At 44.9% G+C, this 27,913-nt stretch overlaps 1 protein-coding gene across 1 annotated transcript in view; it reads left to right on the plus strand.

The window, feature by feature from the left end:
* The window catches only part of DUSP16 (dual specificity phosphatase 16), a 56,261-nt gene that overhangs the window by 15,786 nt on the left and 12,562 nt on the right, over positions 1–27,913 (plus strand). Inside the window, exons 2-3 of the mRNA XM_056862468.1 lie at positions 14,285–14,935; positions 16,768–16,906. Of these exons, the coding sequence (XP_056718446.1) occupies positions 14,705–14,935; positions 16,768–16,906 (370 nt within the window). The 5' untranslated portion in view covers positions 14,285–14,704. The remainder of the gene's footprint in view (positions 1–14,284; positions 14,936–16,767; positions 16,907–27,913) is intronic.

Raw genomic sequence — 27,913 nt, forward strand, 5'->3', positions numbered from 1 at the left:
AGTCGTTCCAATAAGCTGGAGCCCTGAAATTTTGGAGTGTGAAAATTAGAAACGTGTACACCTCTTGCTCAAAATAAGCCACCCTACAGTTTCCCTCTTTTGCTCTTCTCCAGATTTCCTCGCCAATACTGTGAGTTGTACTCAGAATGAACAGGATGCCAGGTGGATGCTCCCTTTTAATATATTGGGGAGGTAGCCTGCATTCTCTTTCTTCTCTGTTTCAGTCCCAGGACGTATGCTGCTGTTCACTTAATAGGCTGTGAATAGTTTCCACAAAGAAGTAATTTATTTGACATCTCTGAAAAAAATCACACCAAGTGCAAAGACTTGTCTCTCCGTCCCTCTCCCGAGAGAAAGTTTTAACTATGCACAAAATGGACACGGGACGTGCGGCTGTGCTATTCTCGTATGTGGCCTTCGTAGTGACCTCCCCCCCCCCCCCACATACTTTAAGACTGATGAATTCTGAAAGTAGATATACAGTACAGCAGTGTACGGTAGAAGAAAGCCTTTTGCAAGAGACGCAGCTACTTTAGACCTGTTCCAGTCCAGTGTGTTAAATATCTGAGTTATGTTTCTCTGCTGGGAAACTATGGGTGAAAGCGCAGGGTCGCTTTAGCCTCCTTTATTCCCTGTTTCAGCCAGGATTCAGCCAGGATGCAATGCGCGTTTGGCGAAATGCATGCGTTCGATCCTGGCTGAATCCTGGCTGAAGCAGGGAATAAAGGACGCTATAGCGACCATGCTTTTTCGCCCTAAGAATGGATGCTTGTTTTGGCATTGGATTCTGGGCTTGTCGGATTCGAACCCATACATGTCTGCCGCTTTTGATCTTTCCTCCTGTTTTAATCATTCTGTCCAATGAAGCGGCTGCGACTCGACCTCGCGGCGGGCGGTGATGTCATTGCGCTGATGTAATCATTCCTTTCCTTCGCCCTCTGCTCCCAAGCTTGTTTTTCAGTCACCACCTTCGCTTTATTGCCATACAGATGAGTAATTAAAACTCCTGAAAGGAACTTGTGTGTTTTGCAATTGTGTTCCAACTTCCCCCACCCGGCAGCTTGTCATTATATGCAAAAAGGGAAATTCCTGGCAAGCTTGTTTGGGGAAGATTCCGCCTGCAGTCGTGTTCACACACCAACTTCCTCCTTGAAAGACGCTTGGAAATTCTGGGAAATGTTTGGAAGTCTGGAGCTTTATCACAGTCATTGAGATCTCTGCGTAACTCTTCCTCCCAGACTGTTATTACCATTGATTTGACGTTGTTTTTCCTTGTGTAAGGTATATTGCTGGAAGGACAAGACGGAGGCCCCAGGCAGGGGCAGTCTTAGCCACAGGGCGTCCGGGGAAGCTGCCCCAGGTCGAGGGGGCCCTACCTCCTCAACTAGGGTTGCCAGCTTCCAGGTGGTGGCTGGAGATTTCCTGCTATTACAACTGATCTCCAGGAGAGAGAGATCAGTTCACCTGAAGAAAATAGCCGCTATGTAGGGTTGCCAGTCTTCAGGTACTAGCTGGAGATCTCCTGCTGTTACAACTGATCTCCAGCCAATAGAGAATAGTTCACCTGGAGAGAATGGCCACTTTGGCAATTGGACTCTATGGCATTGAAGTCCCTCCCCAAACTCCGCCCTCCTCAGGCTCCACCCCAAAAACCTCCTTCCAGTTGCGGAGAGGGACCTGGCAACCCTAAATAGAAGATGTCTTTTAAAAAACAGCAACTGGTCATGTCCTTTAAGGCAAAGGAATTTGCTCTACTGCCTCTTTAGAGCTGTTCTTGCCACCTATTCTTACTTTCATTTTCAGCTGGGGCTTTTGTGTGCCCCCAGAAGCAGTTTATCTACTGCAGGGGTCCCCAGTCTTTTTTAAGCCAGCAGGTGATAAGCCTGTCTTATCGTATCAATATTCAATCACAATAAAACAGTAGGAAGTTGAAGATTCAAAGCAGTTTGTTTATTGGCCAATACACAAAAAGCCTGGTGAAAATTGCCTGAAGCGCAGGGCAATTCACACCCACATCAAAGGGTTGCAAGCATGAATATAGACTTCGATAATGGGTGGTTACAGAGGCGTCATACACACGTAAGACCCAACTGCCCAATACTTGGGACCTCTAAATTAGAATAGCCTATAACAGCTTTGAAGGCGTTGCAGAGAAAGTGGTGATCTAATGCTCTCTAATGAGCAGAGGAGACCCACCAGTGTCAGGTGCTTCTCTGTTTGATCCTAAGCTACTGAAGTTCTTCTCTTGGACCCTGGCATATCCAAGGCTAACTAAGGGAGTTTTCCTAGCTGGCCCGATGAGGGAGGGGGGTGCAGCTTATGAGAGCATACTAAGATCTTCTATAGCTTCTCTACTGAACTTCTAACTAGAGGGTGAAACGTGGCCTCTTTAGGATTGAGGCCTGCTAATATCGATAGGTGCTTGGTGTGACTTTATAATAAATGCCAACTCTTATATGCTGAGTCTGGCATATTCATAAGTGCAGATTTTACTTTATTGATTACAAAGAATATATTTCAAATCAAAGAATACATTTCTAATACATTCCCCATAGCAAATAATGATTTCAGGCATTACACAGGCAGCTTTGGAATTCTGGCACCAGAATAGATCAGATGGGACTCTTTGAACCAGGAAGGGGGCCATGTAGGGTTGCCAGCCTCCAGCTGGTGGCTGGAGATCTCCTGGAATCGCAACTGGTCTCCAGGCAAAAGAGCTCAGTTCCCCCTGGAGAAAATGGCTGCTTTGGAAAGTAGATTCCATGGCATTATACCCCGCTAAGGTCTCTCAGCTCCCCAAACCCTACCCTCCCTAGGCTCCAGCCCCCATATCTCCAGGAATTTCCCCGTCCAGAGCTGGCAACCCTAGAGCCTGGCAAACTCTCCTTTGCTGCCCCACCCTGCAGGAACCGGTTCTTGCAGTACCTGTGTAAACCTATACTTTCCTCCTGTGCAGCACCCGTGTGAGTAAGTCCTTTCCCACCGCCTGCAGATGAGGTAATGTTTAAATCTGGCCCGAAGGAAAGACAGAAGCTTCATAATAGTGGGGAGGACCTCTCTGGATGCTAACTGTTCAGTTCCTGAACATAACTCCAAGCACCTGCTTCCTACATACCATGGACAAGCTATGCAGTCTTGATTTCTCTCCATTCTCCGAATATAGCCACAGCCCCTCAACACTTAGGGTTGCCAACCTCCAGGTACTATCTGGAGATCTGCTATTACAAGTATTCTCCAGCCGATAGAGATCAGTTCACCCGGAGAAAATGGCTACTTTGGCGATTGGACTCTATGACATTGAAATCCCTCCCCAACCCCCGCCTTCCTCAGGCTCGGCCCCAAAAATCTCCAGGTATTTCCCAACCCGGAGCTGGCAACCCTACTCAAACCCCAGAGCCAGTAAAGGAATTATAAGCCAAATTCTTGTGTGTTGTGTTTTGATGGGATGCTGGAAAGCTGAACCTGCATTTCCAAACTTGACTCTTGTCCTTTCTGTATTATTAGAACTGGCCTGTTGAGTGGAAGAGGTAATCCATTTATTTATTTACTTCGTTCCTATCCTGCCTTTATTTCTAATGAGAAAGCCAAAGCAGCCTAAATCATTCAGCAATCCTCCCTTTTATTCTCACAATAACCCTGTGAGGTAGTTAGGCCGACAGTCTGTGACTGACCCAATGTCACCCAGCAAGCTTCCATGGCGAAGCCTATTAAGGGACGTTGCTATCTTTGTGACCTTCAAAGGGGCTATGGTGAGGCCATTAATTTTAAAAGCCCTACTAGTATGGTTGTCAACCCCCAGGTGGTGGCTGGAGATCCCCCGCTATTACAACTGGTCTCCAGCCGATAGAGATCAGTTCACCTGGAGATAATGGCCACTTTGGAAGGTGGACTCTATGGCATTGAAGTCCCTCCCCTCCCCAAGCCTCGCCCTCCTTAGGCTCCGCCTCAAAAATCTCCAGGTATTTCCCAACCCGGAGCTGGCAACCTTACCCTAACCCCAGAGTCAGTAAAGCAACTATAAGCCAAGTTCTTGTGCGGTGTGTTTTGATGGGACGCCAGCGGTAACTCCTTTGAAGCTGGTGTGGTGTCGTACCTGATGCCACAGTACTGAGGATATGAGCACATAAGAGAAGGCTGCCTTTCTCAAGGAAGGCTGAATGCCGTTAAACGTGGCATGTTTAAACATGAGAGCAACGTCAGAGCATTGAATGAACAATGTTGTATCAGCTGGCAATAAAGCTAAGCTGGTTTTGTTGGGGGTTTTTGCTTCCAAATGTTGCTTTGAAGATGCCTCTGAAAATCCAGGATGCAGTCCAGTCAAACGTTTAACACTTTAAACACAAATAATTTCAGAGGGAGGGAATTAAGCTTAACTCTTCCACCGAAATCTACTTTGCTGAATGTGGGCTATATCAAGGCTTCTTAAACTTTTTCCGCTCACGGCCCCTTTTCCCCCCGAGAAATTTTTACGTGCCCCCGGGTATATAGACATATAAACTAGGTATACAAATCAAACATTTACTGATAATAAATCATAAAGAAATTTATTTTTAGACGATTCTTTGGTATACATATAATTTTACCATGTATTAAAGACGAAAGCAAATTTGCATACTAATATGCATACTGTTGCCAACAGTTTAAGAAGCGTTGGGCTATATAATGCCCAATTTGAAGGGCGTTTGTGTTATGCCGGTTTATTTCCCTCTGCATTTCTTGCTTTGAATGCAGGGAAGATATGTGATTTTTTTAATTTTTATTTCCAGCCATACTGTTGATTGGACACAGTGGTGGCTCTTGCATGTAACAAAAGGCTGAGGGAAAAGCAGCATGAGGAGGGAGAACTTTGGACCAGAGGCACATTATTATTATATGTGTGCACTTTACCTGCCTACTGCTTTTCCCTCTCCAAATAATTCTTCCCCTCTGCAATCACCACATCCCTTGTGTGTGTTCCTCGACCCTTGAGAATTTCCTGAGCTGGTTCATTATCTCTTGTTCTCTGATTTAATCATTCTGTACTATGTGTACCTTTTTGCCATTCAGATGGGCTTACTGTTGTTTCCTCAAATTACCCAATGTTGGGTCGTTTAGTAGTGCCCACGTACACACACGCACCAGTGACATTATTTGAAGTACCCTAATTTATAAGATTTTGTTCTTGTCTTGTGGAGACCTGGGTTTTCTAGCTGATAGTAAATGAATTCTATTAAAGCAATGCATACAGCTGCTTTTGGTGTTGGCAGGACAATTGGTACTGCCAGGCTAAATCAGTGTACAGTTGGCTGAATGCCAATATGCGTTGTAAAGAGAAGAGGCATCGAGTCTGAATCTGGGCTTGAGTACCTGGTTTATTAAGACGCTTCACCTTTGGATTGTTAAAAATAAGGACAAGAGAACTGATTAATGTGGGGAGGGGGCTTTTTCCTCCTCTCTGCCTTCACATCAGAATCCCTGATTCTGGGGCTGCTCCCTACAATCGCTCACTTTTATGGCAGGTGTCTGCAAAACCATGGGAGAATGGAAGCAGATCCAAACTGCCTTCTTGTCTCCTCCTCTGGTACAGTTGTACCCCACACTCCAAGTGGTGTCACCCACCTTCAAAGTGAATGGTGCTTGAGTAAATTTTTTATTTTCCAAACCACATAAAACAAAACACAGAACATATACACATTTTACATAGCTATGACAAGACATTTACCAGTTATTTTTTAGAGCGATTATATATCACTCTACACCTTCTACTATATAAGTAGAAAAGGGCAAGAGTCCAGTAGCACCTTAAAGACTAACAAAAATATTTTCTGGTAGGGTATGAGCTTTCGTGAGCCACAGCTCACTTCTTCAGAAAGCTCATACCCGACCAGAAAATATTTTTGTTAGTCTTTAAGGTGCTACTGGACTCTTGCCCTTGTCTACTACTGCAGACAGACTAACACGGCTACCCACTGGGAATTATCTTCTACTATATAAATGCATCTTGACTCTGAATCCCGACTTTGCCATGGAAGCTTGCCGGGTAGCCATGGGCCTACTTCACAGGGTTGTTGTGAGGATAAAATGGAGGAGAGGAGAACAATGTAAGGTGCTTTGAATTCTCATTGGGGAGAAAAGCCGGGTATGAATGAAGTAAATAAAAATAAATTGAGTGTGGGATTGTGGTGGGTGTTGCTGGCAATGGTGAGTGACTGTGGGATGATGTGGGGTACCATTTCAGTCAGTTGTTTGTAGTCTGAACAACTGTTGCGTCCAACGTCTTTTTTTTTTTTTTTAATAAAGCTTTTTATTGTATATATAGGATACAGGAAGGGGGGGAAAGGAAGGAATAAAACAATCCGTCTGCAATAGACAAACATTTTTGGGGGTCATTAATATATATCAGTATGCATTCCGAGTACGTTTCATATAACTAGTTACATTATCTACTTTCTTGTATTAGAGTTGCTAGAAAATTATTACTAAAAAGTAAAAAAAAACCCATAATCTATGCGATAGATATATTAGTATAGAATGGCTGCCACTTCTCGTGAAAGTAGTCCACAGAGTCATCTGTTGGGTTCATCGTGAAGGTCATTTTGGCCAGATTTGCGTATTCTAACATCTTATCTTTCCAATCGTCAATTTGGGTACAGTCGATTGTTTCCACCTTCTTGCCAAAACAACTCTCGCTGCTGTTGTGGCATATTTAAACAAGTCTTTGAAACTGACAGGTAGGTCAGATGGTATTATACTTACTAAAAAAAGTGTTTTGGGCCCAGATTTATTTTTTGCTTAAGCATTGTTTGTAATCCATCATGGATTTTCTTCCAATACTGTTGCAACTTCGGACAGAACGTGGAAGAAAGAACCATCTGTTTCCCGGCATTTCCAACATGCCCCTTTTTTCTCTTTTGTGTGAGCCATCTGACAAATCGTGTTCGGCGTCATATACCATCTATAATACATTTTGTGCCAATTTTCTAACGCCCAATGTCTTCGTAGCTCAGAGGAGCTGTTGAGAGTGTACTCCTCACTACTCCACACCTCTCTTCATGGTGTGGTTGGGGGAAGGCCTTAGGCTTGCCTTCCTACTGGGCTTCCCACATGGAAATGAATAGTTGAATTGGAGCATTTTTATTTGAACATGGGATTTTCATTAACTTACAGGCAAGCAGGTTCAACGTCCATGGTCAAGGGAGATCTTGTTTTCAAGTAACACCAGATTGCTTAACATTGTCATATATAGATAGATATAGATCTATATGGTGCATGCACAGAAACAGGAGACAGAGGATGTAACAGGGAAAATCTGTTTCTTTGTTTTTTTGCTCAGTGCCAGAGTGGAGAGCCGACGTGGTGTAGTGGTTCAAAGCGGTGGTCTCCGATCCGGAGAACCGGGTTTGATTCCCCACTCCTCCACATGAGCGGTGGAGGCTAGTCTGGTGAACTGGATTTGTTTCCCCACTCCTACACATGAAGCCAGCTGGGAGACCTTGGGCTACTCACAGCTCTCTCAGCCCCCACCTACCTCTCAGGGTGTCTGTTGTGGGGAGGAGAAGGGAAGGTGATTGGAAGCCGGCTTGAGTGTCCCTTAAGCAGGTGAGAAAGTTGGCATATAAAAACCAACCCTTCCTCTTCTTCCTCCTCCTCCTTTTCCGGGGACCTCAAAATCTCATTGCGCTTTGTAAGTTTTCTAATTCTGAATCCTCGTATGCTTCCCAGGTGGAAACAGAGAGTGGTATAAAACTCAGGTATTTACCACAAAGATTCCTTTCTGAACCACTCCTTTCTCTCTTACAAGTTCTCTGCCTCAGACATAACCAACTTGTAGCTCTTTTGGTAGATAGGGAGGGTGCACATGTGCAGAAAGGGCGCATTGTGTTGGCATTTTGTATCCACGTGCATGCATGAGAGCCAGTGGGGTGCAGTACTTAAAGTGTCTGACTAGGAACAAGGAGGACCTAGGTTTGAATCCCCATAAGCCATGGAGCTTGCTGGGTGACCTTGGGCTGATCACACGCTCTTAGCCTAACCTGCCACACAGAGTAGTTAGATAAAATGGAGGCGGGGGAATGATATTATAAGCCTCTTGGGTCCCTAATGGGGAGAAAGGCAAGGTATACATAAAGCAAGTAAATAAATACATTTTACAGCATGTTCACCTGAGTCTAGGTGCACCTCCTCCCCCTCCTTCAGAGATTTGAGGGGAAAACATGCAGGCTACCATGAGCTCCTTGACGAAAGACGGGTTTAAAATGTCATAAAATAAACTTGTAACCCACTGAATTAAATATGGCCCACCAAACCTTGTGCTTTTTGCTGCCTGTCTGGGAGTTCAAAATGGTGTGTGTATTAGGGTTGCCAACCTCCAGGGAGTAGCTGGAGATCTCCCGCTATTACAACTGATCCCCAGTCGATAGAGATCAGTTCACCTAGAGAAAATGGCCGGTTTGGCAATTGGACTCTATGGCATTGAAGTCCCTCCCCAAACCCCGCCCTCCTCAGGCTCCGCCACAAAAACCTCCCGCCGGTAGCAAAGCGGGACCTGGCAACCCTAGTGTGTATTGAGCCTTAGCAGAATAAAATATGTGGCTGGTGGTCTGTGGTTGCATCATGGTGTTGCCAGTACCTTCTGGCCACTGGCAGGGGATGGGGGAGTAGGGTTGCCAGCTCCAGGTTGGGAAACTCCTGGCGATTTGGGGATGGAGCCTGAGAAGGACAAGGACCGCAGTGGGGCACACTGCCATAGAGTCTACCCTCCAAAGCATCAATTTTCCCCAGGGATAACTGATCTCTGTACCCTGGAGATCAGTTGTAATTCTGGGGGCTCCTCAGGTCTCACCTGGACGCTGGCATCCCTATTGCCTCTGTAGCTCACAAGTTGTGGTGACTTGTAAAAAACATAAACTTTAAAGTAAAACTAATAGAATTTTAAAAAAAGGTTGGAGAGGGATGTGCCTGTCTAGAATGGGGTGAAAACCCATACAAGAGATTGAAGTAAACACAGGTTGTGAAATTGCATTGATCACTTAAGTCTTTGAACAGTATTCCCCACAGGTCTGGGGAATCCCTGAAGGATTTCCATGGGATTTTCCAGGCCAGTTTCCAGGGCTGGTTTGCCAGCCAGCACTGGTGCATCAAACATTCTTCCTCCAGGAATTTCCCTCTTAGGAACTCCTTGTGAGTCAGGATGGGAGTAAGTGTGCGCTTACTGCTGGTGATGGGTCTTTTGACCTTGAATTTCTTCTATATTAGACTTGAATGTAGGTAGAGGGGTTTGTTTAAAACGAACGTACGTCGTTTGGGTTGTGTTTAGCAATATCCTTCTTGTTTAAAAGTGAGCAGGCACGCTGGTGCCCTTGCTGTCTAAAACGAACGAAGCCTGGATTTCCTTGTTGGGTAGAGACCGTATGCAGCCGGTGAACCTTTGAACGTCTAAAAATAGTGTCCTATCTACTGCTGCCGCCTGAAAACAGGAACCCTTTTTAAAAAAATAATAAAAAGGACCGTTTATTTGGGTGTTGGCATAGAGGAGGATAAACTTGCCTTTATTCACTTCACCAGTAATTGAATAAGTAAGGAGAACTTAACCTGGAAGCGTTTCTTTCTCCATGTGTGTGGTGGGGTCACAAACCCTCTGGAGATGTAGGCTACTACATAGGGAATGATGCCGTGAGTCAGCAGCGTACTGCAGCATTCCTAGGGTTGCCAGGTCCCTCTTCGCCATCGGCTGGAGGTTTGGGGAGGGGAGGGACTTCAATGCCACAGAGTCCAATTGCCAAAGCAGCCATTTTCCCCAGGTGAACTGATCTCTATCAGCTGGAGATCAGTTGTAATAGTGGGAGATTTCCAGCTGGTACCTGGAGGTTGGCAACCCTACTAACACCTCAGAGGCTCTCCTCAATTTCTTGGGAAGAGAACCAGCTGTGTGCGCTGAGCAAAGTGGTCTGGTGTGCTGTGGTTGCCTACCCCTATCAAGGCTCCCTGTGCATCGCAAGAGATCAGTGACGGTGGGCAGTCTCTCTTGGGAAAGCTGCTCCACCATTACTGGTCTGCTCAATGAGGAAAGAAGTTTGAAAATCATAGCTTAGGAGATCAAAATAGTATTTTAAAGGTAAAGGTAGTCCCCTGTGCAAGCACCGAGTCATTCCTGACCCATAGGGTGACATCACATCCTGACGTTTCCAAGGCCGACTTTGTTTGCGGGGTGGTTTGCCAGTGCCTTCCCCAGTCATCTTCCCTTTACCCCCAGCAAGCTGGGTACTCATTTGACCGACCTCGGAAGGATGGAAGGCTGAGTCAACCTTGAGCCGGCTACCTGAAACCGACTTCTGTCAGGATCAAACTCAGGTCGTGAGCAGAGCTTGGACTGCAGTACTGCAGCTTACCACTCTGTGCCATAGGGCTCCTGTATTAGATATTTGAAAATGTAAAATGCAGTAAATGCCTTGTTATCCGCAATGGGGAATGGGGGTTGCTGGTTAAACAGATGTGCTGGATAGTCAAGCTTTTTATGATGTTTTGTATTATAAGCTGCCTCAGGCAAGGTTCTCTGGAGAGGAGGCATAGAATTTTTCCAAATAGATAATTATTACTCTGCCTCACTCCCACCAGACCAAATTGCACCCTATTGAAGAAGAAGAAGAGTTGGTTTTTATATGCCGACTTTCTCTACCATTTAAGGGAGAGTCAAACCGGCTTACAATCACCTTCCCTTCCCCTCCCCACAACAGACACCCGGTGAGGTAGGTGGGGCAGAGAGAATGTGACTTTCCCAAGGTCACCCAGCTGGCTTCATGTGTGTAGGAACGGGGAAACAAATCCACTTCACCAGATTAGCCTCTGCCACTCAGGTGGAGGAGTGAGGAATCAAACCCGGTTCACCAGATCAGACTCCACCGCTCCAAACCACTGCTCTTAACCACTACACTGCACTGGCTCTCCCACTCTGAGCAGCCCCCGTGCGTGGTAGTACCCCTCCTTCTGCCTGTGCCTCAGAGCTGTCCTACACAGCTGGCAGAGCTGGTTGCCAACAGCTCAAGACAGGTTAAGGGGATGGAGGTACCCAAGGATGATGTCAGCTGTCAGCACCAGCTGTCAGAAGCCCAGTAACATCTGGAGGCATCCCTTTGGCATGCTGGAGACGTGGGAGTGATTGTGTCCATGCCTCAAGACCCAGAGTATGGTGGCGGAGGGGGAGGAGCTTTTCCTCTGGGCGATGCCTGTTAAGAGTGTTGTGGGTAATCAGGAAACGGAGTTGCTTTTTATACCCCAATTTTCTCTACCTTTAAGGAGTCTCAAACTGGCTTACAATCACCTTCCCTTCCCCTCCTCGCAACAGACACCTTGTGAGGTAGGTGGGGCTGAGAGAGTTCGGAGAGAACTGTGACTGGCCCGAGCTCACCCAAAAGGCTTCATGTGGAGGAGCGGGGAATCAAACCCAGTTCTCTGCTGCTCTTAACCACTACTCCACACTTTAATGTATTTATATTTCTCATGGCCACTGTTAAACTTTGATTTTACTTTCAAATCTTTCTTTTACTTTTGTCAGTATCTTATCGTAAAAACTTTAACGGGACAGTCTCAAAGAAATTGGAAGGGCGGGGTATGTGGCAGAAAGCGAAAGGAGCTTTTCCAGTTATCATGGTTTAGCTATGATCCGGCCACAGTTAACCATCCAGAGGCAGTCTTCTTAACCATTGGGCTGTAATCCTCTTGGTTAAGAGTGGTTAAGAGTGGTGGTTTGGAGCGGTGAAGTCTGATCTGGTTTGATTCCCCACTCCTCCACATGAGCGGCGGTGGCTAATTTGGTGAAGTGGATTTGTTTCCTCACTCTTCCACGTGAAGCCAGCTGGGTGACCTTGGGCTAGTCACAGCTCTCTTAGAGCTCTCTCGGCCCCACCTACCTCACAGGTGTCTGTTGTGGGGAGGGGAAAGGAAGGTAATTGTAAGCCCGTTTGATTCTTCCTTAAGTGGCAGAGAAAGTTGGCATATAAAAACCAACTCTTCTTCTTCTCCCTCTCCTCCTCCTCCTTCTCCACCACCACCACTGTGGTGTCTCTGGTGCCAGTTTCTCCTGAGAGAGTGGTTTCCTACACTCACCTTCCCTTTTTTTAAATGCTGCACATCTGTCCTCCATGCACTTCCAGAAAGACAAGCTGCATAATGGCATGCAGGCTGAATTTGCATTTTAATTGCCCAGTAATGTCATGTGGGAATAGTACTGTTGGACCATCCGACAAATTCTAGATTGACATGACGGGTCAGCTGCATAAGACTGATGTGTGGAATTGGATGAAGGTTAGGTGTTCATTTTCATTCACCGGGTTTTTCCTTCAGTCCTCCTATTCTGAAGGGCCTCTTTCTATGCCTGCTTTGCCACTGAGGAACTCCTTGGCAGATGCCCCGTGGCGCAGAGTGGTAAGCTGCAGTACTGCAGTCCAAGCTCTGCTCACGACCTGAGTTCGATCCCGATGGAAGTTGGTTTCAGGTAGCTGGCTCAAGGTTGACTCAGCCTTCCATCCTTCCGAGTAAAACGAGTACCCAGCTTGCTTGGGGTAAAGGGAAGATGACTGGGGAAGGCACTAGCAAGCCACCCCGTAAACAAAGTCTGCCTAGAAAACGTCGGGATGTGACGTCACCCCATGGGTCAGGAATGACCCGGTGCTTGCACAGGGGACCTTTACCTTTAAGGCGGTAGTAATTCTCCCCTCCTCTGAACACCCTAAGTTCAGGAGCTGTTCTCAGGTACGCATGTGTTCTTCCTTTCCCCTGCTGTTCACTGTGTGAAGAAGATATTTCTTCAACTGGGAAGATCCCACATTCAAATATAGTACTTATGTTAAGCTTGGCTTTATGTTGTAGGGTCGGTGGAAATCTCACATTCAGGTATGGGCAGGATCTCCTGGTTTTCTGTGTGATTGTGTGTTCTGTGCATGGTGAGGGGAGCTATGGAAAAACCTAGGGTTGCCGGGTCTCTTCTCCTCCGGTGGCAGGTTTTTGGGGGGGAGCCTGAGGAGGGCAGGGTTTGGGGAAGGGAGGGACTTCAATGCCATAGAGTTCAATTGCCAAAGCGTGGCCATTTTCTCCAGGTGAACTGATCTCTAAGCTGGACCTGGACTCTCGAACCCTACCTATATCACATTGGGCAGAAGTGAAGAGGGACAAATATTGGTTGAATAAGCTAAAAAGGAAAGGACTGAGGATACATTTTCACACTATTACAACTTCATATTTTTGGGTGTGTGTGTGAAAGAATGGTCCATTTCTGGCTCAGTTTATTTTAATTTTTTACCTAGTTAGAAACTTTTAAGTATCTGTTTTTAAAAGTTCCTTACATTTCTTTTTCCTTTTTCTTTTTTTTTATGGCCAAGCATAAAACACCGGTCCTTTATCCACACCTAAGCAGACAGTCTGGCATCCTTATTAATGGGACCGATCTGCTTGTTGAAGCCAATAAAGCAATTTCAGGGCGGGGCAGGGGGGAGGGAGAGAGAGAGAAGCATAATCAGGCCCCAAAGAATCTTTGAATTTTGAAGCTCATTCTGTTCAAGGGAGTTAAAATGTGAGAATTTGCTGCACCGTTTCTAGAAGACAGGAGTTACTAAGTTGCAGTGATTCCTTTCCCTGCGTTTCATCCGCGTTTTCAGGGACCTGTTTTATCTCAAATTTGAAAACACGGGCAAAACGCGGGGAAATGCAGGGGGGAGAGCGAGGCGATCTCTGATGGTCGGAAACGGCATGCATGATCAACACAAAGACCTGAAGTATTCAGAGGGGTGACCGCGAGGGAAACAGCCATTCATAAAAGGCCTAGGAAGAGAAAAAATGCAACGGAAAGTTGAAGCTGTGGTGTGTGCGCGCCTGCTTAACTTTTCCCTGCCTGCGTTCTGCTCCCCTGCTGTCTTCAGCTTGTGTGTGCATGCGGGTCACCAGACGTATGTTTGCCATGGCTGGAAGAAAACTTGCTTGGGATAGGGAATGGAGGGGAAAAGCAGCAGCCAGGCAAAGGATGAAGCTCATCTTCCCTTCCAAATGGTACCCTTTCCCACCTGCCGTTTGTAAGATGCTCTGGGATTTGAGTCTCTTCCAAACATCTCCATAGGGTGGAGGAACAGACGGACTGAGAGAGTGAATTTATCATTTATACATTTGTTTCGGAGAAGAAAAACATGGTTTCAAAGCCCACAACAGCTTTATTGTGACAATGGGGAATTAAGGAGGGAATGGAAGGATTGCAAACGTTCATCATCTGTCTTTTTTTTTTTTTTTTGTCTGTCTCCTGCCACCTCTTTCCCCATCCCAGTAGGCTCCAAGTCCGCTCTAAAGCAGATGACGAGAGAACAAAGGTGAAGAATGATGTAATGGCAGGACCAGCCGAAAAGCATCTTTTGTTTGAGTTGTGAAATGGTTACTCTATAGCCAAAGATGAATCAGCTGTGAGGGGCTGCTTTGTGGCACAGGCCTTGTCTGACCGGCACATCCACCGAGAGCCGGAGGAGGCATTCATCTTCGCAGGGCCCTCTCCGCAACAACAACAAAAAATGGGTCTAATTTTTCTCCTGCCAGTCACCACCAGCATGACCTCATACCCTCCGAGCACAATGGAATGGCTAAGCCTTTGAGTGGATAGCCATTACATCACCTCCTTGATTGCCTCCGCTGCAAATTGGAGAGGAAGGCGGTGGCACGGGAAGGGACTCCTCCGTCGGTCATCTCCGCCGGGATGGCTGATGAGATGAGCGGTGCTCGGCTCATGGCTGCGGAGAGACTGGTGGCGCTGCTGGAAAGCGGCACGGAGAAGCTGCTGCTGATTGACAGCCGCCCCTTTGTGGAGTACAACACCTCGCACATCTTGTATGCCATCAACATCAACTGCTCCAAACTCATGAAGCGGAGGCTCCAGCAGGACAAAGTGTTGATCACCGAGCTCATTCAGCACTCTGCCAAGCACAAGGTACAGGGGCGGCGGGTCGTGCCAATGAGATTTGCCTCTCTTTCAAAAGAGCAGTTGCGCGGAAGGCACAGAATTGGAAATGACTGTGAAATCTCTAGCGATAGCCAGAGCATAGCCTCTCCGGAGTTGTAAAGGTGGGATGGAAATTACCAAAATGAATAAGTGCTTTAGGTCCAGAAGGTGCCCTCCAATGCCAGCTTGGTGTAGTGGTTAAGAGCGGTGGTTTGGAGTGGTGGACTCTGATCTGGAGAACTGGATTTGATTCCCCACTCCTCCACGCGGGCGGCAGAGGCTAACCTGATGAACTAGATTTGTTTCCCCACTCCTACACATGAAGCCAGCTGGGTGACCTTGGGCTAGTCGCACTCTCTCAGTCCCACCTACCTCACAGGGTGTCTGTTGTGGGATAGGGGAAAGGAAGGTGGTTGTAAACCGGTTTGATTCTTTCTTAAGTGGTAGAGACAGTCGGCATATAAAAACCAACTCTTCTTCTTCCTCCCGGTGGGCTTGTCCATTGCTAGGCTATGATTTGAGTCAGCTAGATTTGAGTCCAGCAGCACCTTAGACACCAACCCAATTTTGGGGGAATGAGCTTCTGAGAGTCAACTCTCCTTTTGGCAGATAGTATGGGTTGTATAACTGATGGGTTGTCTAACTGAAGTAGTATGGGGCAGTATAACTGAAGCGTGGGATTCATTGTGGGTAGAGAGGGGAGTTTGATGTTTTCACTGGAATAATAAGAGTACTAGGTGAAAGTCAGGATTCCAAAAACACCGGCTTTCATGCTGCCCCTTTTCTCGGCCAAGCTGGAAATCTTCCTCTGGCTGAAGGAGCTGTTCTCCAAGGGAAGTCTCCTTAGGCCGGTGGGAGTCTTCAAACTTGGCTGAGTGAAGTGACAGGATGAAAGCCACACGGCTGGACGTGGGTTAACTCCAGTTAACTGCAAACTGTGGTTATCGCTACTTCTAGCTAAGGTCAGTGCTGACATAAACCTTAACCACCAAGGTTAAAGCCAATGACAGAAATTTGAGGTGGCAGAGGAAGAGAGGCGATATTTCAGCAGACCCCTTCCAGTATTTGAATCATGGCTAAGTGACCCAAGAGTATCATCCATGGGCTGGGATCATATTGTGACATTGTATAGTGAGAAGAAATGTGGTGTATTGGTTAGTGTCTGCTTGGCATGCGGAAGGTCCCAGGTTTAATCCCCGGCATCTCCAGTTAAAGGGACTAGGCCAGTAGGTGATGTGAAAGATCTCTGCCTGAGACCCTGGAGAGCCGCTGCTGGTCTGAGTAGACAATACTGACTTCAATGGACCAAGGGTCTGATTCAGTAGAAGGCAGCTTCATGTGTTCATGTGTTCATAATAGAATCTTAGTAAAAAGTTGGAAGAGAATCAAAACGAAGATGACTACAGCCAGCGTGGTGTTGTGGTTAAGAGCGGTGGTTTGGAGTGGTGGACTCTGATCTGAAGAACCAGGTTTGATTCCCCACTCCTCCACATGAGTGGCAGACACTAATCTGGTGAATTGGGTCTGTTTCCCCATTCCTACACATGAAGCCAGCTGGGTGACCTTGGGTTAGTCACAGCTCTCTTAGAGCTCTCTCAGCCCCACCTACCTCATAGGGTGTCCGTTGTGGGGAAGGGAAGGCGATTGTAAGCCAGTTAGACTCTTCCTTAAGTGGTAGAGAAAGTTGGCATATAAAAACCAACTCTTCTTCTACATGAGGGAATTTTGGGGGATAAGAAAGCATTCTGCCTTGAGAAATGTGTGAGGGTTTCCCCCCCTTGATTTACACTGACAATTTCCTTCCTGATTATTTATCCCAGGTTGAAATTGACAGCAAGCAAGAAGTGGTGGTATATGATCAGAGCTCAAAGAATCTGGCTTCTCTTTCTAGTGACTCTTTTCTGACTGTACTTCTGGGAAAGCTGGAGAAGAACTTCTGCTCCGTCCATCTGCTTATAGGTAGGAAACCTTGTGAGAATTACACAAAGAGTTGTGTAATACACAAACATGCAAGCAGGATTCTGATGCTGACATAGCTGAGGCAAGGATGCTCTATAATGATGTCTCTCTCTTCCTCTTTCAACATCAAAGAACACAGGAAATACAAATATAATTTGGGTGGAGTCTTGTTCCTTGCTTCCTTATGCTGCTAAAGCTCAGATCAGTTCATTTCGTTTCCAGTCTAACGACCATCTAACCATCAAACATCATAGGTCTTAGAACATAAGGAAAATACCCTCTTACATAGACTTGGCCCTTTTTAATTGTATTCTCACTGCAATTGATAAGAATTTCCCCCTGATGATATACACTTGTACCATCCCCAAAAAATGAAATCGCAAATTCAGTGAATCTCCATGAAACTGTAGAGAAATCCAGGGCACCAGCCAATTAAATCATGGTCCAGAATAAAGACTGCGAGATATTACCTGTGAAACTGACTCTACAAGATTACTTCCATGAAGACATACCCATCGAATAATTTGTTTAAATCTGCCCTCCAACAAAACTGCTGGTAAGGCATGACATCTTGCTAGAGTAAAAACCTGTTGATATCAAGGGACAGTAAAAAAAAGTATGATGTTTGGCTTAACAATTTATTTAGTCCGGAGTGAATCTTTGGGGCCATGGAGAGCATGACCTTCTAGTTCTGACTCTTGACCTTTGATAATCAATACTACTACTTCTCTGCACTAAATCAAAATTGATTTTTGATACCCAAGAGATTTGAATAACCCAAACTAAGATTTTTTTAAAATGTCTATTGTTGAATGATTATTATCTAAATCCTTCTTTACAGTGTAGCCAGAGTCAGTGCCGGGCAAGATCAGTTAGCAGTGAAGGTTAAGGATAGTACATAACCCCACCCCACCCCCAGCATTAAGCCCAGTTTAGCTCTAAATACACCCCTCCTGTGTTTCGGATGCCTGTGACTGTGCTGATGTGAATAATACACTCATACTGAGGGAGGGACCCACAACCAAGTCCCACAGTTTTGTTATGCCTTGGTGGTGGTCTCCCTGCCCCAGAGAGAGCCAGCACAGTGTGGTGGTTAACAGCAGTGGTTTGGAGTGGTGGACGCTAATCTGGCGAACTGAGTTTGAATCCCCACTTCTACACATGAAGCCAGCTGGGTGACCTTGGGCAAGTTACAGCTCTGTTAGAGCTCTCTCAGCCCCACCTACCTCACAGGGTGTCTGTTGTGGGGAGAGGAAAGGAAGGTGATTGTAAACCAGTTCGAGTCTTCCTTAAGTGGTAGATAAAGTTGGCATATAAAAACCAGCTCTTCTTCATCTTCTTCATCTTCATGAGGCATGATTCATAGTGACATGCAGCTAGTCACATTTTGTGCATTATCAAAAAAAGTCCTTGGAAGAATTCTGAAGTAGCTAACCTACATGCTTGGGGTGTGTATGGGAGGTGTTCTTATGTCACTTTGTATTATATTTTTTGTCCTGTCCTTTTTCCGAGATGCTCCATGGCTCTCTCTTATTCATCCTTAATCTGTTTTGGTTCTGCTGACATCTACAAGACCTGAAATACGCTTGTAGCTAAGACTGAATATCCTTTGTCCTTAAAACAAAAAGAGAGATCATGTGTGCAGGACATCTCAGTTCCGCACCAAGCAAATCTGAATTCTGCACCCTGTATAAATTGAGTATATTTGCATAATGTACCTTTATTTTTTCATCATGTGCAAAACTTTAGCATAACTTATTTTGATGCTGTTTGTCATAGGGAAGAGCAAGGAGCTAAGCAGTTGTGGAAGGATTCTTCTAACTGCTGGGAATTTTATCCAGCCAGCTGTATACGTAGTTGCTTTTTGTTTTGTTTTAACTGAAAACAAACATTCTCAGAAATTCAGTGTTCAGTGTGTATGCAGGCATATGCGTTCACACACACACACACACACGAATGAATAGGGTTTCCAACCTCCAGGTACTAGCTAGAGAACTCCTGCTGTTACAACTGATCTCCAGCCGATAGAGGAGAAAATGGCCCCTTTGGCAATTCGAGTCTATGGCATTGAAGTCCCTCCCCTCCCCAAACCCACTCTCCTCAGGCTCCGCCCCAAAAATCTCCAGGTATTTCCCAACTTGGAGCTGGCTACCCTATGAATGAATGGATGAATGAATGATATAAGCTGCTTTGGGGTCCCCATTGGAAAGAGGAGCAGGGGAGGGACTGCGGCTCAGGGGTAGAGCATCTGCTTGGCATGCAGAAGGTCCCAGGCTCAATCCCCGGCATCTCCAGTTAAAAAAGGGACTAGGCAAGTAGTTGATGGGAAAGACCCCTGCCTGAGACCCTGGAGAGCCGCTGCCGGTCTGAGTAGACAGTACTGACTTTGATGGACCAAAGCTCTGGTTCAGTATAAGGCCGCTTCATGTGTTCATGTGTATAAATGAAGTAAATATTTAGGATGAGATTGGCCGTTGTCACCTAGCCAGCTTTCCTGGCTAAGTGGGGATTTGAATCTCCCACATCCTAATCGGACACTGTAACCACTATGCCACAATAGTGTTTATAGCACTGTTTATAGCTTGAGACTCCTGATTAATTGGCATCTTGTATAATGTTGGCTGGTGCTACCGGAATACTTGAGTGTGTTTCAGACTGGCAGTGCAATGGTCTAATAAACTTGGTGTGCACTCTTCCCCCTCCCCCAACTTTGGTAACCAGATAATATAGTCTGCTGATCCTGGCTGTAGAAATGGAAAGTTGTAAAGATCAGGCAAATAGCAGCTCACACTACCTGTTGGATTAGCACTTGTACACTTCTTTGAAATGTCGGGTGAACTGTTATGAAAAAGTTTATATAGCACGTAGCACAATTCAAGCCACACTCCGGTGAGTTTCCTTATCTTCTGTTCCAACGGCCTTTTGATTTCTTTCTTACATAACAAAGTAACTTGCAGAGTCAACAGTTTTGTGTTATCTTTTTTAGCATAAGATTAGCAAATAAAAAGAAACAGCTCTTACGCAAGTGATGTGGTGGTGGATATACTAAACCACAGTAAGAAATGAAATATCGGTAGCATTCCATTTCCTCCAGGTATACCCGAAAAGTCTGAGCATATTCTGTTGTGGGTGTTTTCTGCCCTTCCCCCAAGCATTTTCGTTAAGGTGCAGTTTAGCTGACGCACACAATCGGCGTTTTGTGTGGTCTTGTTTGTCCCCTTAGTTACAGAGGAGGGCATAAAGTTGTTATCTCAGCAAGTGGATTACAAACTCTTGTAAAATGTTTGAGTCCATCGGTCAATGTAGAATGCAAAAGACTTGGGGGGGGGGGGCGCAAGGTCCCCCAAAGTAACACAGCCTCAGGTTTGTTTACAACAGTGTGACAAAATATTTAAGGAACAGAGAAGTGACAGGAGTATGTTTTGGCATATAATGGTTTCCAAACATTCATTAGTGATTTCCTTAGCCTCTTGCATGGGTTTCTTAAAGTTGCCCTGGCTGCAGTCCCTTTTTCTCCAGTGTAGTCCCATTGGTTCAACCATAGTAGGACCATGATGGGGAGAATGGAAGGAAGCTCAAGTGAACATGTGCAAGAGGACCTGATCAAATGGTTGGAAGCAGTGGATCCAGATAAGGACAACTTAACATTGGAGGAGGATCTGAAAGTCTCTTTTAGAGACTTACCATCCCAGGAGAAATATTGGATTATAGATAAGCTTGAATCTCTGAAGACTAGTCTGTTGAAGAGTGCTGCTGACACCATATCTCTTACAACATGTTTAATCCATCCTCATCCCACAGAGACTCTAATGGAATGCATTACCTCCAACACTGACTCACAAAATATTCACCCTCCGAACAGAGTAAGGAGTTGACTGACCATCAGCCCACTCCAGGAAGTTACATCCATGATCTGGAGGGGTGGGGAAGTGTAGTAGTCCCATAGGTCATAAAATTAAACTTTTTAATGCAAAGACATGCGGACAGTTGATGTCCGTTCTTGGCTTCATCCTTTCCCCCACTCCAGTTTCCTGACACGAAATGGTCCATGGGTCTGTTGGGGAAACCCACAAGTTTCCCCAGCAGACCAAATAGTGCACTCCTGGGACCATTGCTGGACAGGAAAATGGCATGTGGGGAGGCTTAAGCTCCTTCCCCATGCATGCCACACTTGCGATCTGACTTGGGCACCACAGATGTGGAGTTTAAGGAGAACCTGCAACTTGGGTGTGACTGTTACATGGGACGCAGAGTGGGGACTCCAGACCCAACCTGTGTTCTCCATAATTTGTCAATTGGTCTTTTTGCTCCGCAAAAGGTGGTGGAGAAATGAAGTAGTACCAAATAGCTGGTGTGGGATGTCAACATTTCTGAAGAGTCAGGCAAAACAAACACAATTGCTCGGGAGTGAATCCATACAACCTCAGGGTAACGAGCCACCACCAGTCTTTTTTCTAACCCTCCAGCCCGAGACCAAGGAACAGAGTCTCTAGCCCTTCTGGGTGTTAATCTAGAAGTCAGTTGTGCAAGGTGAGTAAGTTGCCAATCTCCAGGTACTTGGGAGAAAATAAGTACCAACACAACGTAAATGCAACCTAAGTTTAGTACAGTGAAAAAGTGCACAGTGAACAAACAACAAACATTACAAGCAGGAAAAATACATGGCTCTCAAAGAGTCTCACGGAATCTTCAACAATCTTCACTGAAGTTCTTACTAAAGTCCAAAAGGCTTCAACAAGCAAAGTCCATAAGAAGGACGGTGCAGTCCGGATTAACTTTAACGTTTTCACCGCCGCGCAAGCGGCTTCATCAGCACACCATTCTAATATCGGGAGACAAGGCTCCTAGATAAATACAACAATAATAATATATAATATTTATAATATTCCAGATACATTTTAAATACATTTTTAAATTTTAAATATTTTAAATACATTTTAAATATTTTTTAATAATTTAAATTGATTGTTACTGTTGCTAAAATACATATTTGCTATTAAAACAATGACCTGACATACCTTTATAATAGGGTTTACAAAAATCTCAAGACAATTTAACAGCGCTGCAAAGCTGCTCCGTTCGTAGTCGGATACTGAGGTTACAGGTGAAGTTAATTTATACAATGCTCCACAGTAGAAACGTTATTAAAGGAGACAGCCAACTAAAGACAATTATAAGAAGTTTATAAGAAGTTTATAAGAAACAAGACAAGTCCATTTCATTATTGAGCCCATACGGAAAATAAGATTTGAATAAATATATAAAACACATTTCTTGCTGTAATAAAATTTTTTGTACATTTTCAAGATCAAATAAATTACCCTTATAAGTCCAAATAACAAAAAAACGGATATCATTCTCGCTGTGTTTATTGTCTATAAAGTGCATAGTGAGGGGGGCGTCCAAAATCTTCTGTCTAATTCTAGATTTATGCTCACCTATTCTGAGCTTTACCTGACGAACTGTGCTCCCCACGTACAATTTTCCACATTTACAAGAAATGCAGTACACACATTTACTAGTAGAGCAGTTTGAAAATTGTTTTAACTCAAAGGAAAAATTGGAGGTGGTGGATGTAAATGTTTTTAAAGGTAAGCTTAGGGGACAGAAGGAACAAGAGCCACAAGGAAAGTGGCCATTGATAGAAGGACTGAATCTCTTGGGATGATGATCCGAGTGGACAAGTTGGTCTCTTAAAGAGATATTCCGTTTGAGTCCAAAAATAGGCGGATTCAAACAGCCCGGTATAGTGGAAAGTAGATGCCAATGTTTTTTGATGATATTTTGAATGGAAGAAGAATGACGACTGAAAGTAAGTGAACAGAAAATTCTATTAGCATTGTTAGGTTTTGGTTTTGAAATGAGCAGGGAAGATCGATCCTGCAAGCTGGCTTTAAGTTTAGCTTGATATATAACGTTCTTGTCAACAACAAATTGTCAGTTTTTTTGTGTTGAATATATCCTATATGGTAATTTATGGACCTAATATATATCTAAAGTCATTTGCACATAACAAAATATATATTTTATCAAAGGAATTGTTGAACCGAAATACAACACAAAACACTGTTGCTGTATGTAGGTTTTATTTTATTTGTTTTTTATCTTATATTTTGGAAATATACATTGAGGGTTTTTTTTCCTTTAAATTTTTTGGGGGCCCCCAAGAGAGTGGGGCCCTAAGCTATAGCTTGTTTAGCTTATACGTAGATCCGGCACTGATGAGATGCAGAGTCCAGGCAAAGTCAATGAGCAGGTGCTCCGGCCAAGCAAGGCCCAACCTGGCTCAAAGGTGTCAAAAATCAAGAGGTATCCAAACTACAAGAGGTGCAAAAACTAGAATGAATGTTCTTCCTTTATGCCAAACTGCCAACAGTTGGCCTGAATCTAGTTGACCAGTCAAATGTGTTGGTAGACAGGTGACCTGACCATATCAGGTGTGTTGCTAGACATGGGATCATGTACTCTGCAGCTGCACGTAGGCACAATTAAGCAAGCTGTCTTCCCCCATCCAGGGTTCCTTGAGCTAATTAGATGAAATGTGGAGGCGAAACTCCCCGCCCCCCCGTCCTCTAGCCTTGAAACTTCTAGACCCCAATGATCCCACTTGCACCTGTGTCTAACTCCTATCTCTTATCTCTCTCTCTGAAACCACAAAATCATTAAATTCCCAGAAAGAGGCCTTCTATGATTTTTCTAGGCTGAAAGCCTGAACCAAAGTTTTTGGAAAACCAAGAAACTACTGTACAAAGCCAGTTTCTTGACATGGCATACTACTTTTCAATGTTTTCCAGTGTGAAGAATGCCCTTCTGCCTGATGTGATAGTTCTTTAATTACAAGGGGCTGGTACTTACGTGAGTTTTCACACAGAAGAGTACTAAAAACTGGTCTAATGTTAGGGTTGCCAGGTCCCTCTTCGCCACCGGTGGAAGGTTTTGGAGGCAGAGCCTGAGGAGGGTGGGGTTTGGGGAGGGACTTCAATGCCATAGAGACCTATTGCCAAAACGGCCATTTTCTCCAGGGGAACTGATCTCTATCGGCTGGAGATCAGTTGTAATAGCAGGAGATCTCCAGCTAGTACCTGGAGGTTGGCAACCCTATCTACTGTGTCCGCAGCTGGAGGTACTACCCTTTCATTCTGCTGCTTGACCAGTCTTTGATGATGCATGGCTTTAAGAAAATTGCCTCTGTGATAAATGGGGTGTGAGGTAGCCTATCTGATGTAGCATATCTGATGTTGCGCCACTGCTGAAAAATAGATTCTTGTGCTAGTGGACCGGCTTTGCTTGTGTTGTGCAGGAGCTTAAGTCTGATGGAAGTAGTTTGGATATATAGTCACTTGCATTATGCAGCATATCTTGCACGGGTTGGCAAGTGTGTGTTCCTCCATACTTTCAAATCTTGTATTATGTCCACACCCAAACTCCCAGCACGAGAATAGAAACCAACAGATGAATCCTGTAAATAGCCAGTTGTTTATTTTCAAGCAAGCCTGTAACAGCCCTGTAACAGGGACCACGACCGGAGCCCCCTGCCGTTACTGAAGATTCTACTACGCCTGTTATGTGCTGTATTTAGTTACTCTTCCATTGATTTAAAACTCAAGACGGCTGTTTGTTCTTTTGGTGAAAGATATAGTAGGGGGAAAAAACCACAATTGGCATACATTAGTTCAGAACGCTTATGTTCAGTGGCGGTTTCTAGGTGGTCTCCCATCTACACATTGACCAGATCCAGACGTAGGAACAGGTAATCAGGAAAAGGGGGTGTTCCTGACAAATGGGGACAGTGGTCATGCACGTTTGTTTGGCGACACATGCTAAGCAATTGACGGACCCAGCTCCTGTCAAATTGTTTTTGAGGAGAAGCAAAACTGAACCAGGGTGAGCCTTGTGGGGGAACGAACCTGCAGTGGCTGACTTTTCTTTGACTTGGGAGCCTTGATTTGGAAGCTCTTGATGGCTTCAGGCATGGTTGAACTCTCTGTGGCCTTTAGACCTGATTCTACACACAGAACCTTTTGTCAGGTGGAAGAGTGTTGGTTTTCCTTTGCAAGGAGAGGACATCCTGAGAGAAGAAGATTCCTCACTTCATGGTCAGGAGGCCGGGCCAGAATTCCAACGCCTTTTCTCGACCAGATGTGTGGTGGTGGATGGGGGATCCTTGCTAGCTCTTGCCTCAGAGCAGAGGGAAAGGGTTTCTGAGAACTCTGTCCCCTGGCAGCAGAAGTCAGGTATACAGACCCCATTTTTTCTCCATCCCTCTCCCCTCCTGCCAACAGACAGAGTGGGGGAAGACAGAAAGTGAGCACAGGTGAGGCTGCACCAAAGATCTATACATTACCATATCGGCTGTTTTATTTCCAGTCCCTTTCCAAAGAGCCAGCATGGTTAAGAGCGGTGGACTCTAATCTGGAGAACCAGGTTTGATTCCCCCACTACTCCACATGAGCGGCGGACTCTAATCTGGTGAACCAGCTTGGTTTCGCCACTGCTACACATGAAGCCAGCTGGGTGTCCTTGGGCTAGTCACAGTTCTCTCAGAGCTCTGTCAGCCTCACCTACCTCACAAGGTGTCTATTGTGGGGAGAGGAAGGGAAGGAGATTGTAAGCCGGTTTGATTCTCCTTAAAATGTAGAGAAAATCAGCATATAAAAACCAACTCTTCCTCCTCTCCTTCTTCTCATATTCCCCTGCCTAGAATTCTCCTTTTTCATGGCTTCCACACACTAAGGGCCAAACTATGTGTTTCACTTTTTTCAGTGAGTTAGCTCCACACATGTGAAGCTCCAAAATAAGGCTAATAATGCCCCTACTGTGGCCATTTCAGCTTGGAAAATGCCACAGTCCCAAGCTGGCTTCGAAAATGCCCTACTCCATGATTTCCTGAGTCCAATCATGCCCCTTCGGGGCTTTAAAAAGCACCTGTGGAGGATACTTCGGTTTGCAGTAGGCAAACACATCAAATGTTCTCATGGTAATCAATGTAAGTAGATGGTGTTAGCTTAACTCTTATAGAAAATATATATATATGACTTACTTAAAACAATATTACCATATAAAACAATAATAGACAAAATTTATTTAGTATTCGTAGTATTTTGTAATTAAACAGGGGCCGACGCTGAAACTTTAGGGGCGGTCAGCTGCACACATTTTTAAACATAGAAGCTTGGGCGCAGGGACGATGTTACTTATGTATTTCTCCCAAAAAAATTTCTTCCCTTTTTTTCATTTCTGTATCCCTATGTGTGTGTAAAGTGCCTTCAAGTCGCAACCGACTTATGCCGACCCCTTTTGGGGTTTTCATGGCAGGAGACTAACAGAGGTAGTTTGCCAGTGCCTTCCTCTGCACAGCAACCCTGGACTTACTTGGTGGTCTCCCATCCAAATACTAACCAGGGCTGACCCTGCTTAGCTTCTGAGATCTGACAAGATCAGGCTAGCCTTGGCCATCCAGGTCAGGGCATCCCTATATACTAATAAGATAATAATAATAATTAGAAAAAGCAGTTGTGGAGGAAATGAGTTGGGTCCGGGGGACCCCCCCCCCCCCGAAACTCGACTTGTTAAAAAAATGTGTAGTTTGGCCCTGAGTCGACATTTTCATCAGGTTATCCTCCACAACCCCAAGATCTCTTTCCCTCTCTGTCTCTGCCAATTCAGACCCCGTTGGTATATATTTAAAATTAGTATTTCTTGTTTTAACGTGTGTAGTTCCAAAGTGGATAGTTAAGCTTGTACAAAATAGCGATGGCTACAAAGTTTTGTGGATTTTTTGTTGTTGTTGTTGCAAGGCTGGAGTCCAGGCAAAGTCAAATTTTGTAGTGATGAATCAACTTCAGCAAAAAAGTAAAAAAATAATAATAGTAACTCTTACTTTATGGGTCTGGTAGTAATTCCAGAGGAGTAGCCCTGTTCGTGCTTTGCAGCAAAAATAAGCAAGAATCTTGTGGCACCTTCAAAACAATGTTTTATTATATCACAAGTTTATATGAGCTCACTGTCCCACTTCATCTTACAAAGTCGGCTGTAGTCCATGAAAGCATATTCTAGTCTCGGAGGTGCCGCAGTACTCCTGTTTATTTATGGCTCTGGATTATTTCAATCCATTGTTCAATGCTCCTGGGATGCGATGTGAAACGTTTTAAAGGTGAGACACAAGTCTACAAGATGTACAAAGTTCCTCTTAATGATCGAAGAAGGGACCCTGGAGTGGTCTTTTGCCAGCAGTAGTTTGTTCCTAGAGAGAAACGTTTTGTGTTCTGTCCTTTCCCTGGGGATATCACCTTGCTTGAATAACTAAAGTAAAGTGTCTTCGATGTTGATATCGAAAGGTTGGCCCAGAAAAGTTCGGAGCATGAAGCTTTCTGCAGAAATGAGGAGTGTTGTTTTTAGCAGGGCTGTGTTGTATGAACGGCTTATGTAATGGAAAAATGGCACGCATTGCCGTGGAGTGGAGCAGGAATGCGTCGGCAGTAACAGTTGGTATAAAATCAGCAGTTCATTTAAACAAAGTGGAAACATTATGAATTCATAAGAGCACTCGAGTCAGGAAGTTCACAATTACTTTTTAGCTATATGGGGTGTACTTGTTGAGAGAGGAAGTTGTTGTATTTTTTCCTTAAAAAGTTTAGATCTATAAAAGGGATGCACCAAATCTAAGAGAGTGTTTTTTTATTAGATAAACTATACACATGTAATATTGGGTGCAGAATTCAGATTCCTAGGAACCTCCGCTTTTTGTTTTAAAAGGCTTTCCTTGTCCTCGCGGATGTTGAGGTGTGTGTGAGAACAACACCTGAGTAAACCTTAGCTGAGAGAAGCAGCACGGCAGAAAGTTTGCAGTGTAGGTGTGGGGAGAGGGTGGGACTTCACAGCGTAGCTTCTTGGACTTCTGCTGGGCTAGCAAAACCAGAATAAATAATACCAAATGGTAGACATTGCAAAATATTTTTTATCCAAAAAAGAAGTTGTTCAGATGTTTTCAATTTGCTTAATTTATGT

Source organism: Euleptes europaea, chromosome 17, assembly GCF_029931775.1.
Source record: "Euleptes europaea isolate rEulEur1 chromosome 17, rEulEur1.hap1, whole genome shotgun sequence".
In the NCBI taxonomy this organism is placed as follows: Eukaryota; Metazoa; Chordata; class Lepidosauria; order Squamata; family Sphaerodactylidae; genus Euleptes; species Euleptes europaea.